The sequence below is a fragment of the Lynx canadensis genome, chromosome B2 (assembly GCF_007474595.2).
Source record: "Lynx canadensis isolate LIC74 chromosome B2, mLynCan4.pri.v2, whole genome shotgun sequence".
In the NCBI taxonomy this organism is placed as follows: domain Eukaryota; kingdom Metazoa; phylum Chordata; class Mammalia; order Carnivora; family Felidae; genus Lynx; species Lynx canadensis.
This window is the reverse complement of record NC_044307.1, coordinates 125271163-125287042: the sequence shown is the minus strand read 5'-3', so window position 1 is coordinate 125287042 and position 15880 is coordinate 125271163. Positions and strand designations below refer to the sequence as shown.

The 15880-nt window shown below is 41.5% G+C and overlaps 1 protein-coding gene across 2 annotated transcripts in view; it reads right to left on the bottom strand.

The window, feature by feature from the left end:
* Positions 1–15880, bottom strand: part of ARFGEF3 (ARFGEF family member 3) — a 184107-nt gene that overhangs the window by 135328 nt on the left and 32899 nt on the right. For both annotated transcript variants that reach the window (XM_030316441.1, XM_030316442.1), the window contains exons 3-4: positions 4217–4298; positions 372–503 (exon numbers count right to left, since the gene is read on the bottom strand). In XM_030316441.1, the coding sequence (XP_030172301.1) occupies positions 372–503; positions 4217–4298 (214 nt within the window). The remainder of the gene's footprint in view (positions 1–371; positions 504–4216; positions 4299–15880) is intronic.

Genomic DNA, 15880 nt, shown 5'->3' with positions numbered 1-15880 from the left:
TAGGTCCTCGCTGTGTTTTAACATAAACAGGCAGCCGAATATCCGGAATGATCAGGTCTACCCTAAGCTGGACCAACTCACGTACATTCTCGCAGAAAGTGATAAACACATCACCTAACAACATTAGACACGCAGGATCAGGCCCAAAATCATATGTGTCACTGAAAAGTTACCTTTTCACTCAGTTGTCATTTCTGTTCAGCAATCCAGGTAATTCTGGGGGACCATAAGCAAGGATAACCGTGCATTCCAGATGAAGGGGGTGTCAGCATGACCACAGCGCAGAGGCATTTTCAAGGTAACAATGAGGGCGGGGTGGGGGGGGTGGGGGGGGGGTTAGCTCGTTCCTGTTCTAATGACGTCAAACCAACCTTCATCACTTCCACCTGCAGGTCTTCATGGAGGGAAGGCGTCACTTTCACGGCATTCAGGATCTGATTGAGCAGCTGCTTCTCATCAGAATCTGTTTCCATGGATACAAACCTCTCTTCTGACAGAAGCTTCTGTAAAGAGGCACAAGGCAGTGATCACAGATAGGCTTCCCCCCCTGCTGCCTCATTCTGTTGTATCTTAGCATGTACTGAGGGTAATTGTACTCGGGAGCCACGTAGGTGGAGGCCGGTAGGGCAGAACTCATGCCATGTGCCAGTGAAAAAGAGAAACGCATTGAACCCTTGGTCAACAGTTTGGGCAAAGACCTTTTGCTGCTATTAGGTAAGTCATTCTAAATAACACGGCAACCATTCAGGTCACGTGGTTGGTGGGGGCGGAGGATGAATGTGCCCGGGGGGGGGGGGGGGCCGGCACCTTACAAAGGTCACATTCACGCACACCCTTTCTGAATGTGGCTTTGTCACAGGAAAGGAGAAGGCCTTGTGGTCGACAAGTTCACTTTTCAGAAAAAGTTTACCTTTTTACTTTACCAAAGAAGCGCTCATGAATTCACACATCTTCATGCATTTTCAGCAGAAAACGAATCCCACAAAAACCAAACGAGAGGACATTCGCTTTCACGAGGTCTCTCAGGAAACGTTACACCTCACAGTTCTTTTGTATTTGGGGACAACTCTTATTTTCTAGAAAATTCTATCTTCAATTGTACCACAACCCGCCTCCCTACAACTTCTACTCCTTCATCTTTCTCTGGAGCCACAAGGACTAAGCTAAAATATCTGAAGTCAGCTATGAAGTCCACTTCAGTCTTTTTCTTCTCTATACAAGACCTCCTGAGGCATCTTTAAATGTTCTTGGTGTGATATGGTTTCATAAATACTCTCCTGCTTGAAATGCGGCCTCCAGAGTGAATGTCACACATTAAGGGTGGTAGGACATTAAAGAATAATGCAACCAAGAGTGCCCCCTAAGGTCAACTGTGAACTTTGGGTGATTGTGTGTCACTGTAAGTGGATCGTTGGCCAAAGTGTACCATTTGGGGCACCTGGGTGGCTCAGTCTGTTAAGCATCTGACTCTTGTCGGCTCATATCGGCTCAAGTCATGATTACATGGTCATGGGATGGAGCCCCATGTTGGGCTCCGCACTGAATGTGGAGCCTCCTTGGGATTCTCTCTCTCTCTGCCCGCCCCCCCCCCCCAACTTGTGCTTTTTCTCTCTCTCTCAAAATAAATAAATAAACTTAAAAAAAATGTACCATTCTGGTAAGTGATGCTGTTCATGGAGGAGGTTATGAACGGGTAGGGTAGGGAGTATATGGGAAAGCTCTGCACTTCTTATCAATGTCACTGTAAATCTGACATTGCTCTTAAAAAAAGGAAAAAAGTCTTAAAAATGTTTAAGATGGCAGAAGGGAAAGGCAAAAAGAAATGGGGTCTTCGGTAGCACCACTGAGCTGTTGAATCAGACCTAGAACTGACCACCACCAGAATTCTCGTTATGTGAGATGACTAAATGGGTTTATTGCCTAAAACCAAAAACTGAAAAACGGCAATGTATAATTTTAATTATAGTCTCAGATCAAATGAGCTTAGCTGCAAGTCACGGTACATTCTATGCTGACTTGCCCTGAAATCCTTAATTCTCATTCACTAGGGCTCCAATTAAGCTATTCTTCCCATTCTGTCCTGAGGCAGTCCATTTTTGAGACCCTGGTGAAAGATTCTGTATTTGTCCCTTTTAAATTTGTCCTCGTCCCGTTCAGGGTAGAGCCGCAGTGGTGAAGAACTTTTGGAATTCCGATTCACCTTGGGTAAGGACTCCCTCTTGTAGCAGAATGTCACTGCAGATCCAGAACACAAGCATTTCGAACCTTCTTAGGACTGCCTGACCTTCTGGCCATATCCTTTCAAAAGAGGTTTTTTCACTACCACACAGTGCATGCCAGGTACCCCAGAGTTAAAGTTTACATTCAAACCTGTTTTTACTTCAAGTGATAAAGACTGCAAAGGCCTACAAAAGTGCCTACACTTGACAGTAGGTGACAGACGGTGGTAAGAATACCCAGTGCCCACTCATTAGAATTAACAGATAAAGCAAGACCTTAAGAACATGGTTCTGTAAGCTTAGAGTGTCTGGGGGTTAAGAAATAACTACAAGGGAAATCCATACAATATTAGAGAAGAGGAAACACACAGGTTAACACAAACTCCCATTCATATTCATGGCTGGCCCAAGGAGAAAACAAGGAGTATTTAATAACATTGACAGTGTTTAACAATGTTTAATACTGGGGCTCCTGGGTGGCTTGGTCGATTGAGTGGGCAACTCTTGATTTCAGCTCAGGTCATGATCCCGAGGTCATGGGATTGAGCCCTGAGGTGGGATCCTCACTGAGCATTGAGCCTGCTTGGGATATTCTCTCTCTCTCTCTCTCTCTCTCTCTCTCTCTCCCCCTCCCTCCCTCCGTCCGCCCCTCTCCACATACATGCATGCTCTCTTTCTCTCTCTCTCAAAAAAAAAAAAAAAATCTAATATTAACATGTACATTATCTAATTCCAATCCACTGGAAAAAGAAGAGTCTTAGTTTTCTCATTCATATGTATTGACTCTTTTTTTTTTTAATGTTTACTTATTTATTTGACAGAGGAAGAGACAGAGAGACGGGGAGAGAGAATGCCAAGCAGGCCCTGTGCTCTCAGCCCAGCGCCAGACGCTGGGCTTCAACTCACGAACCGTGAGATCATGATCTGAACCTAAATCAAGAATCGGACACTTAACCAACTGAACCACCCAGGCGCCTCATCAGAGGTATTAACTCTTAAGAGGCATTAGGGCCTTCTCTGGACTTAAAGGATGAAATAATACATACTAATGTGAAAAGACATCTGACAAATGCTACCCATCCATGGCCACACCGCATAAACCCCATAGACTTGAACTACACAGTGCTTTGTCACTTAGAAACCAAACTGCTTCAAAGTCAATGCATTTATATAGCCATCACCTTTGCACTGTTCAAATTAGACCTATTACATATCGTGTAAAATATACAGGAGCAAATGCTCAGAGAAGGAAAGTGTTCAAGCAATCTGACTTTTATTGTCTTCTTCTTCTTTTTTTTTTTTTTTCATTTTAGAGAGAGAGAGAACATGTGAGCAGGGGAGAGGGGCACAGGAAAAGAGAGAGAGAATCCCAAGCAGGCTCCACATCTAGCATGGAGCCCATTGTGGGGTTTGATCCCATGACCCAGGCATCATGACCTGAGCTGAATCAAGAGTCAGACTCTCAATGGACTGAGCCAGGCACCCCTGGCTTTTCTGATTAGACCAAATTTCTTTTTGGCCCTCCAAGTTTGCTCTGGAAACAAAACACATGAGTTCATTCACTAACCTAACTGTAAAATGGAAAACAAGATAAAATCTTTCCAGTTTACTATTAATTCTCCTTACACAGAACCACAGATGTTGAATTTATATAAGATTTTACTTGGTATAGAACTTGAGATGTTTCTCGGGGGATCAAGAGATCCTGGGCCCTCCTAAAGCTGGCCATCCTCCAAAACATTTCATTTCTATGCGAGCCTAGCTGGGTCCCCAGGAATCAGTATCAGATGACAAAGGCTCAACAAGATAATGCGATCCACAGAGAAACGCTGGTAAATGTAAGAAAATCCTCTGTCCTCTGTGGTTATTACCTAGTTCAATCAAATTGTGGTCTGGGTCTTTGACGGCTAGTATTCAAAATGTTAAGTATTTGTTCTTTCAACGCCAATGTAGCCTGTCAATTTCTGTCACCTGACTGCACCCAGTGAGAGCCTTACCTGTATTCCTGCCAAGGCATGTTGGGCCAGTTTCACATTCTTGGATTCCAAAGCCAACTGGAGAGGTAGCAAGCATTTCTCCCTGGCAAACACATAAATAAGGACAACAAAACACATGAGCTCAGCAAAACTGGCAGTCAAATGATAGAAGCCTTATGTACACCCACTCCCAAATGCTGTGACACACATACATAAAAACTATAACCAACGATAAAAATGCACAGGGACCTAAAAAAGCCACAGCTAAAGAAATATGAACAGAAATGATAGCATATCAGCACTTGCCTTGGCTACAGGAAGAGCCAACACAAGGACTCTCAAACAATTGTTTTGACGCACAAATTATTACATGGTGGGATTCTTACCAGTCCATGAACATGCCTTGCTCTTTCCTAAATATACTTGCTTATACCCGGTACATCTGGGGTGAACAAATCTGGAAAGCACCATTAGAACAGATTTCTATGCCTTGCTCATGCCTCTCTCTTACCTACAAAGAGAATGCATCACCACCACTAGTCTGCCTCATCAATGTAAGCTGAAAGTCTATTTTGTCAGTTTCTCTCCCATTCAAAATGTTCCACAATCATTTATAATTTGTAAATTTGCTTTTTAGCCTCCATCAGGCAGATCTGAATTCTGTGATGGGTTCCTAATAAACATGTTTCCAAGACAGAACGATAAATAAAACAGCAACAGCTTTGACCAATGAGAAGTACCTAGTGCCATGGGAGAGATGAAAAAGACCTATGTGGAGAGGTATTTGGGGTATTTTTAAAATATTTATTTATTTATTTTGAGACAGAGTTAGAGAGCAAGCAGGGGAGAGGCAGAGAGAGAGAGAGAGAGACAGAGACAGAGAATCTCAAGCAGGTCAGCACAGAGCCTGATGTGGGGTTTGAACTCATGACCTGAGCCAAAATCCAGAGTCAGACACTTAACCGACTGAGCCACCCAAGTGCCCTGGATATTTTAAAGCTTAAAAACAAATAAATGGGGACTAAAATACGTTAGGAATAAACCAAAAGGGCTACCAAAAAAAAAATCTTTCTGTTAGAACATTCACTCTAAATAATTAAACAACAGTCCAAGAATTTTAATCAACCTGTTATTTCCCCATGGAGCTATACTGGCATAACCAATGAAATGTTCCTTAATTTTACCAGGTTCCTCCACCCCCACTTTAACTGCAGCAATATCATTTTTATGTATTCAGCATAAACTGAAAGATTGATTGACTTTAGGGAGTATAAAAGCTATAGGGTAAGACTGTAAGATTTCATCTTTGGAGAAATAAGGGCCACTGTTGTAGAACCCAATGAAACACAAAGTTACTTATAGCTTTTATTCCTTCCTATCTGTCCGGCAGCTCTACTGCTTTTCTAAGGAACCTTCCATCAGCAGAACAAAGACAGACTCCACCAGAAAGAACATCCACCTTCCCAATCCTTCTCACCTCTCCCCTCACCAACCCAATGCTGCAATAGCCTCTTTTACGTGACAATCGATGAACTCTACAACCATTTTTCATTAGACACATCCTGTGACAGATGGGTAAGTTACCCAACTGTGTTACTTCCAGCGGGGTGGCTCGAATTTTGTCACCGTACTGTTATTGCCAGCTTCACTACCATTACAAGACACACGCGTCTGCACCCTCAGTTAAAGCAGGAGTAGTTGATTTTTCCAAATTCGTTTTTTCTTTTGTTTAATCATAACCAGTTTATAAGCTGGAAAAATTACCCGGAAGGGTGGAAGTTGAGAAGTAGGAATGAGAGGCAGATGGAGTATGAACCAGAATAACCACAGAATTTCACCTATAAACCCTTGAAACAATCAAATTTCCATCAGGATTCATTCACTGTGAAAGAACTTTCACATTCAGAGTGAGATCTGCCAGTGAAGGCGCAGGACCAATGAGCGAGCATGAAGGCCCGTAACTCTTACAGCCTCGCAGCTTGGGGAAGGGCAAGTCTCTGTCGAGCGGCCGTGTGCTGAAAATCCGTAAGTATCACACGTTACTCACTAAGGGCAGCAAACAAGAGTGGAGACCACATTCAGCAAATAGGGCACACCTGGAAATGCCGAACCTTCTGACCTTGGGAGGCAGCATTATGTTTGCATACAAACAGTTGCAGACTCTGTTGTAGGTAACTGATGAATCGTGGGAATCTACCCGCCCCAACCAAGAGCACATTGTATACACTGTATGTTAGCCAACTTGACAATAAGTTATATTAAAACAACAACAACAACAAGAAACAAAACACTGCAGACTCCTATTGCTTTGCCACCTTCAGAAATAGTCCGTGAAATCCACATTCCACCTTCTCATCTAGATATACGTTCACACGATTTATCTTCAGACCTCAGCCAGGTTACGAACAAGTGTGAGGGCCACCAGGTTGTACCCCGATTCCAGAGGACATCACTGATTGGCTTGCTCCCTGTGCTAGTCTTCTTGTCACCAGACAGGACTGAAAGATGTAAGTGGTTCCGCTAGGCTTTGGTTCACTTGAAAGGTATCAGAATTTGGTGGAAAGAACATGGGCTATGGAATCACACAGAGCCAGATTCAAACCCTAACTCTAAGCTGTAGAATCCCAATCAAGATACTTAACTTTGTTGGATATTAGCTTCCCATTACATAAGAAGGGCAACTGAAGACCAACCCAGCAGGACTGCAATAAGGAGTACAAATAATACATATCAGGGGCTGGTAAATTTCTTCTGTGGATAATAAATATTTTAGGCTTTCCTGTCCATAGTGTCTCTGTCCTAAGTACTCAGCTGTACCACAGCACAAAAGCAGTCGTAGATAATACACAAATCAATAAACAGGGATATGTCCCAATAAAACTTTATTTGTAGAAACAGGCAACAGGCCAGATTTGGCCTATAGGCTATAGTTTGCCCTGTCCTGATATAGACAAAGGCCCAGCACAGATCGTGATTTGCAGCACAGGATAATAAGATTTAATCTTCTCACAGTATGCAGAAAGATTTTGCACAGGACGTGGAGCTAATTGTCCTGGGAGGGTTTTGGCAAAACCAAGCTCTCTTTTAGAGAGACATCTCAGACTACCAAGATGTCTCTTGGAAAATAAGTGTTTTCAGAAAGCAGATAGATTTCATCTAGGTACTGAGCCAAGGCACTGCATCCATCCAAGCATCTATTCAACCAACATTTGAGTGCCTAATGTATGCAAGGCACCATCACGGGTGCTCGGAAAAATCTGGCCAGAAACACAACAGAACAGGCACTTGCTTTCATTTCATTCAAGGAATGAAATGAGGAAAAAATAAAATTAGCACTTATTTCTGTTTAGTGTACCTGTCACTTCCACCTTAAAATAGGTGTTTTTACCCCATTTTACATTTAAGAAAATGGACGTTCAGAGAGGTTCTACAGCCTGCCCAAGGCTACACAGCTAAAATCCATTAGAGACAATCCAAATGTAAATCCATCTGACTCTCAAGCCAAGTTCCTTCCAACACCCTTTGGTCTCAAAAGATCTGAGCAGAGTTAGAATAGATTTGTTTCCTAACCTTTTTGGGATCACAAGCATAAAGTATCTGGCACAGGACCCTCTTCCTAGAGAAATGCAGAAATCATTTCAGAGGACTCATGAGTCCCCCAAACCCCAATTTCACATGGATCCACGTTGAAGGCCCCCTGACCTCAAGGGAAAGGACCCTGCCCGACATGGCAGATATTTTGGTGTGTCAAAGAGAGTCATGTTCCCTGACTGGGCTTAGAGTTCCACAAGGATAGGCTTTGAAGTGATGTTATGCTGAGCCTGGGGCAGAGAAGTAGGTTCTTTGTGGGGGGGGGGGGGGGGCATGGAAGACGGGAGGTAAGGGGAATGACTGTCTTTAGCATTCAAAGTGTCTCCTCCCCTCAGACTCAGCAGAGTCCCAAATTAGCATCACAAGCCTCAGTTCCTGGCTTCAACAGGAAATGAACACATGGGAAATGAAGCTCATGGGGCACAAATGATTTCCTTGTTTGCCCTGTGATACCATCAAGATCCCGACGCCCTGGTTTTGTGTGTGTGTGTGCGTGTGCGTGTGCGTGTGCGTGTGTGTGTGTGTGTGTGTGATTTTAATAAAAGAAAATACAGGCCTGTTAATTAGGTCTCAGGATGAAATTCATAATGGAGATGCGAGGCGGCACACAGTCCCCTTTGCACATACTGTATTGGAATAAATCATCTTTTGATCTTTCTAGATGCTGCCTCATTAGGAAAAGGGCATACCAAAAATCAATATTCAGTTACATTAAGTGATTATTTTTTATGCACAGGCATGTGCAAGGTCCCTCTTGCCTAATTAAATACAGGCAGTGGCCCCAGGTTTCATGTCCTGACATGCGATTATTTCTTAAAGAAGAATTAGTTGTGTTGCATATGCATGAGGAAGACGTCATCCCGGGACACTGCCTGGTATGTCAAGGAGACTAAACCTATTTCCTTTACTGTGCTGTCATGGGTCACAGACCAGCCTCACTGGGTTGGAAGATGACAATGAACAAAGGGAAATTAAAATAGGTGAATAAGGGGAAGTTGCGATTTACCAAAAATCAGCTTTCTATACTAACGTCAGTAGGGGCTTCAAGTAAAACCAAATTCCTGAAGGTGGGGCTGGTTTCTTTTTGATGAACCACAGGGGGAAGAGCACAAAGATACTTCGGATTTCTAAAGTCTGCTGACACGCTCCAATTCTAGGATTCTAGCATCTAAGCCATGAATTCAGCAACTGTCTGCATTGCTTCACATAATAACCATGGCAAAGTCCCGTGGTCACATATCCACATTTATATTTTCCTTACAACTTTTCAAAAAAAAATTTTTTTTTGACGTTTATTTATTTTTGGGACAGAGAGAGACAGAGCATGAACGGGGGAGGGGCAGAGAGAGAGGGAGACACAGAATCGGAAACAGGCTCCAGGCTCTGAGCCATCAGCCCAGAGCCTGATGCGGGGCTCGAACTCCCAGAACGCGAGATCGTGACCTGGCTGAAGTCGGACGCTTAACCGACTGCGCCACCCAAGCGCCCCACCTTACAACTTTTCAAAGTAGAGATTTCATTGTCAATAAGACAAAGAGACAGATTACCTGCCCAAGCTCACAGGTTGGTAAATGAAACAGTTGTAACTTAAGCTCGTACCATGTGTCTTCAAAACCCATAGCTTAGGCCTCCATGAGGCTTTTACCAGCAGACAGCTCCCCACTGATGGCGGAATATGACAGACACATCATTTTATAAATAGCATTCAAAGGTCACCCAGGTTAAAAGACTGGGGACAGGCATCAGACAAGTAATACAAATTATCTTATTTTGAGCGATTGTTGATGAAACAATGCGTGGTATTTGACAGCCGGTATGTCGTTATGAGAAGGTATCCGCAGTTTGGATGAAGGGGGAAATGTGGCTTTCAAACCAGTTGCTGAGTTCAGCCTCCAGCCATCCGCTTCTCCTCGTAGCCACAAACTTTCCTAATTTGAGTACCAGTGAGGGAGGTTTCTCACTGCTCCCCCTCCCCACTTGTGTGACACTTGGGGACTGTGTTTATGAACACTGAGGCTTTAAACAGTTTGTGTTGGCACTGATGAATTTGCATTGACTACGTTTTGCCAGAATCAATTCCACTGAATCAACTGGAATTGAATTCATTCCTTAATAAATTTTCTCTTCAGTGCCTTTAAAAGAGTTTACCTTTTTGGGGTGCCTGGATGGCTTAGTCAGTTAAGCGTCTGACTCTTCTGTTCAACTCAGGTCATGATCTCAAGGTTCATGAGTTTGAGGTCTGCATCAGGCTCTGCACCCAGCCTGCTTGGGACTTTCTCTCTCCCTCTGTCCCTCTCTCCCGTGTTCTCTCCTCTCTCTCTCTCTCTCTCAAAATAAATAAACTTAAAAAAAAAAGTTTCCATTTTATTTGTTTTCATGTCTAATTTAATAAAATTATTTTTATCAGTATCAATCCTTTTCTATTTCATAACGAAGATTAGATTCACCCTCCAGGAACTTTTTTTAGGTGTTATGAATGCAACTATCAACAACATAAAATTCCTTCTCTCCTATGGGCTTTCAAGACCCCTTAGCAAGCCTACTGCAATTCAGTTGAGCATACGAAGTGGCCATTTTTGTAGATTGGAAAGGTTTGAATATCAACAATTTTATATGATTCTATTTTTTTAAATCCCAAATAATAGAATATGGTTATGCTCATATTTTCTCTCAAAATATATGCTTTCACTATCTATTGTTTTATTGTAAAAGGCTTACATGTACATAAAAACATTCAAGCAGTAGAAAGGGTTATGTATATAGCAGTGAAAATCAACTAGGGCACTCTCAGGAGACCTGGGCTAAATGTTGACGATGGGTGTTTTCGGACGTAGCATGGGGGAATCTTCTGTTGTTTTATACTTTCTATTTGTATCAATTGTTTTTATTAAGAGAATTTTTTTAATGTTTATTTTTTGAAGGAGAGAGAGACAGACCGTGAGTGGGAGAGGAGCAGAGAGACAGGGAGACACATAATCCGAAGCAGGCTCCGGGCTCTGAGCTGCCAGCACAGAGCCTGACATGGGGCTCGAACCGATGAACCGTGAGATCATGACCTGAGCCAAAGTCGGACGCTCAACTGACTGAGCCACCCAGGCACCCCCATTTCAATTTTTATATGATAATTTTAGAATATACTTGTATAATCTGAACAGAATATTTTTTAAAGCCATAAAGCCACTGGCTCCTTACAAAGATAACCATCACTGTGTTTCCTTCTGTTCGGCTCACAAGGTGAGTTACTTTGTTTGTATGGTGGCAAAATATTAAATATAGAACTAATTTTCTTCCATTTCTTACTGGTACTTACATTGATGGGCCATGCATTCTTTATAGCAATTATACCAGCTGTTCTGGTCTATAAACAAAGCCTCCATGTACAAGACAGCCACACTATGCTAATTGACTTCTTTTTGTAATGAAGGACAACTATAGGCAATGAAGTAGGCTGATCAATCATCGGAAAGCTTGTAAATATGATCTATATTCTACCTTTGCTGTCTGATACGTCTAATGGCTCTTATACAGTAGCTGGGTATATGTACGGAAGTGGATTAAATTTGTTCAAACTCTAGAATTTACCTTGAAAATCTTATTTTTCTAACATCTATGAGACAAGCTTGTTTTCCTGACATTTCTTTTTTTTTTAATAAAAGAAGGCAATTCCGAAGAAAACAAGCTGCAAAAGAAGAGAAAGCAACATAAACACAAAAACTATTTTGTTACATTATTGTGATAGGACAACGGTAAACCCACTTACCTTTTCCATTTCAAACTCTTCTACTAACATTCTGACAATATTTTAATAATACAGAACACTACAGGTCAAGAAAATTCATTAAAAAAATAGTTTTATTCATTTTGAAAATATTTGCCCACTTTTACTGAGAACTTATTCAGTTCTAGGTGTGCAACATAATGATATATGCATATACTGCAAAATGATTGTCGCAGTAAGTTTAGTTCACATCCATCACCACACAGTCACAATTTTTTTCTTATGATGAGAACTTTGACGAGGCCTTTCTTAGCAACATTCAAAATATACAACAGCGTTGCTAAAACTATAGTCACATGCTGTGCATGACATCCTAGAATTTATTTATCTTTGAAAAAAAATAAAGATGCATTATGGCTTGGTGTTTTCACCTACAATCTGGGATTATCAATAAAATATACATTTTATGTAATCAGGTGCAAAAACACTACAGTTTCCTTTTTTTTTTTAATTTCTAGAGGAAAGGAGACATGAAGTCCATATTAATCATAAGGGAGGTTGCTCTGGAATTCTTTTTTTTTTTTTTTTTTTTTTTTACAACTATCGAGCATTTATTACATTCAGGGCACTGCGCTTGGTACTGAGTACAGAACAGAGGGAGAAGCAGTCATCATTCCTGTCCAAGATACAGGCAACTGTCAATTCACCTCCTGATCATCAAAAGAAGGAAAATGCCTGAGAAGTGTTAGCATCAGGGTTATTAAGGTTAGTTAGCTGAGCCTTTAGTTAACTAAAGGTAAGTCCAGTAAAAAGACCAAAGCAAGTGGCCTTCTCCTTCCACCGGACACAACCTGCTGTGTTGGACACAACATATCGGTTTTCTTTGGCTCCAGGGTTCTGTCATTTTCAACCAGAGGATCCTTACTTGATACATGGGAGAGCAGCCATGCAAGTATAGAGATGCCATTTATCGAAGCCTCTAAGGGGTTAGGCACATGATCGACTTTAAGTTTTACGCCAACCCAATGAGGAGGGACAAATAGTATCCGCATGTATCGATGAGGGAGAAGAGGATAAGAGGAAAATTCACTCCTGGAAAAGTGGTGGCGGAGTAACTGGACCCATGAACCCAAGCTCCTCCATAGCATGTGACCTTAATGGTTATCATTTGTCACTCTCAAACCCGGTTCCAAGACTGGGTTAAGCATTTTACACACAATAAGCCTGTGAAGGACCTTTCATGACAGACAAACAAAAAGCCCAACCTCCTTTCTTTCTGTCCATTGTCTATCCAACCTTGCATTTTCTCGTATTACCTCCCATGGCAATCATTTACACACTGACTTTTACATTTTTCCACTGTGAGACACTGTAAAGCACTCCTCACCTCCATTAGCACACTTAGCAATTCCTCATATGACCTCTTCTTGTGACACCATGGAAAGGTTTATTCTTTAAGACTTCCATAAACAAAAGTTTGTCAGGAGCTATCAAGAGCTTAAAAACATAACTATGCTTTCATGGAGGATCTTCTATTCCATAAAACTTTTCTAAAGAAATCATTATGCACGCAGCAAAGCTTTGGATGTGAAGATTTTTTTTTACCGTCATTTTATTTATAACAGAAATAAGGTTAAATAAATCATGGCACATCTATAGAATGGAGTAAGAGGCAACAATTAAAAGTATTCTGAAAAGTTTTCATTGACACAAGAAAATGCTTTGGAATCTTATGCCAAAAAATTAAAGAATGAGAATGAACAGAGAATATATACCATAGCGTGGACCCCACTCTTAAATAAACAATTACATACAATTGCAGAATGGGTGGAGGAGAACAAGAGGCTGGAAAGAAATTCCTCAAACCATGTTCAGAATGTCTCTCTGCCTTTTGGGAATATGGGTGATCTTGGTGTTAGTATTTATATGTTTCTACATTAAAAAAAAATTTCAAGAATATATTACCTTTAGAAATAAAAAGTAGAGATAGCCCTATACTACACTAGCAAAAACACCCTCTGATTTTCCTTCAAAGCTTCTGGTCTGGGCCTCTGAATGGCCTTATTTCTGGTAACAGCTTTCATCTAATACTTCGTGGGCTTCCTCGGTGCCAACTTCCTCTCCTCTGTTAAGTCACCACTCTTCCCTCTTTATCAAAAACTCGGTCATATTCCTGGAATAGTTTCCCTTCTCCTTTCCTCTAAGACATTCTCTTATCATCTTTCAAACACATCCTGAATTCTTTCTTCTCCCTAAAGTCTTTTTGGCTGAAAATAGGCTTGCTTGGGACCCTAAAATATAGTTACCTTAGTCATATAATCTATAATCAGTATGCTTAATCTCATTTTGCTTCTTCCTATAGCATGTTTTCCTTTTGGGCTTAGAGCATAAATATACCAACAGCATGAAACCTGCCTATGGGAGTTGCTCTGCCCTGCGTTAGAACACAGACCACGTGCGTTTTGTTACTTAATGATTTCTTATGATGGAAGTGTTCCAACTGGCGATTAAGAGGTAAGATTCTGCCCAGAATCTCTGCCGTGAAGAGTCAAAAAGTGATAAGCCACCAAAACAGAAAGGATTTCTAATTCAAATATTCAAATTTTAGGGAAGAAGAAAAAGTAGCTGGACAATACCACCAACATAATCTTTTTTTATGCGCTGATAATTTTACGCAAATAGATAGCTACCTCTTCAAAAATAGCAGTTTTATGGCATAAATATCTTCCAGAAAAGTCTACATAACCAAAGACAGTAACGTAAGAAAGCACAACTAAATTAATCACATTGAGACAAAACTGTGATTTATGCTCTATTCAGAACTCACTGGCCTATTAAAGCTCACAAATTATATATATGTATATGTATATACATTTTTATAAAGATGCTCATCACTTAAATGCCATGACAATGAAATCCTAGGACTAAATGTAAAGTAACATTTTTCTGCGAATTAGAAATTTCCAGTTGTCATGTCAAAATGCCTCCTAAAACCAGTCCGTGAGCAGATCAGCACAACCGTCAGAACTAAAATTTGTATTCCTTGATTGTTAATAATTCACTTGTGAAACGTGCATAAGATGTTTTGTAATAAAAAGGTCTTTTTTAAAAAAATACTTATCTAGCCTACTATATATGTCCAGACTCTGTATGAAAACAGAGGCATATAATGATAAGACACCCAGTTCCTGGCCACATGAAGCCACGGCCTCAGGGAAGTAACAGACAAGGGATAGCAGAAAACCATAGGTAATAAAGCAATACACACTTGTATCAAGGTATAAACAATCAACTATGAGCATATAACAGGAATAGGAGAGATCCAGTCTAGAAAAATTCAAGTATCTTCATGGGCAAGGTGATGTCCATTTCACTTTGAAATGGAAGGGATAGTGTAGGACTTGGCAAAGCAGAGAAAGAAGCAGGAAAGACATACCCAGCTGAGGCTGTGGGTGCCAAGGCACACAGCGGGTTCGTTATGACCGGGGAAGGCATGGTGGGAATACTGATGAGAAATGAGTTTGGCAAGGTAGATCCAAGACGGTTTTTGAAGGGTCTTTGCATGCTATGCCAGAGAAACTGGCCTGCAGTCAGTTGCAAATGAGGAGCTAATGGAAGATTTTTAATCCAGGGAATAATGTGACCACAGACATTTTCTACAAAACGAATCTCTGGCTACAATGTAGGGAATGGATAAAAAGTAGAGTATCATGGAAAAAAACTTCTGGAGTCCAACTAATCTGCGTCAAATTCATGCTCTGCCCATTATAATCTATACACTGTTTAACCTCTGCAACTCTCACTTTGCATATGGACCTAATATTGCCTACCTGGAGAGATATTATGAGGATTAGATAAAAAGCTACATTAGAAAAATTACTGATTTCTCATCCTAACACTTACAGCACTCCTGAAGGTCCCTGGCCAAACTGCCTTCTCTTCCCACCCCTGGCTCTATCCTGCCCTCCAATGGGTCTCATGGCACAGATCTCAGACTACAAGCTAGGCAAATAGCTGCCCTTTATCCAGCCCTTGTGCCTAGAGATGCACACATCTGGGGCACCATCTGCTTTCTGAAAGATACAACCGGGAAAGAGGTCTGCACGCAGTTTCTGCAAGGAGGCTCAGCATAGTCCAAGCAGGGAATTCTGAGGTCTCAAGTGTCCAGAACATGAACGGAGGCGCTGGGGTGGGCTCTGGGTGGGAATGTTCCCTCCACTCTGGAGAGGACAAGAATGTAGCCTCTACTACATAAGCCCAGAGAAGGGTCCCACTTCTCCCAGGATGTAGGGTGGTATGACAGTGCTTAGCATGTCGTGTACACTCAACAAATGATTGTTGTCATGGTACCTTTTCTTACTTTCACCACTGTCTTG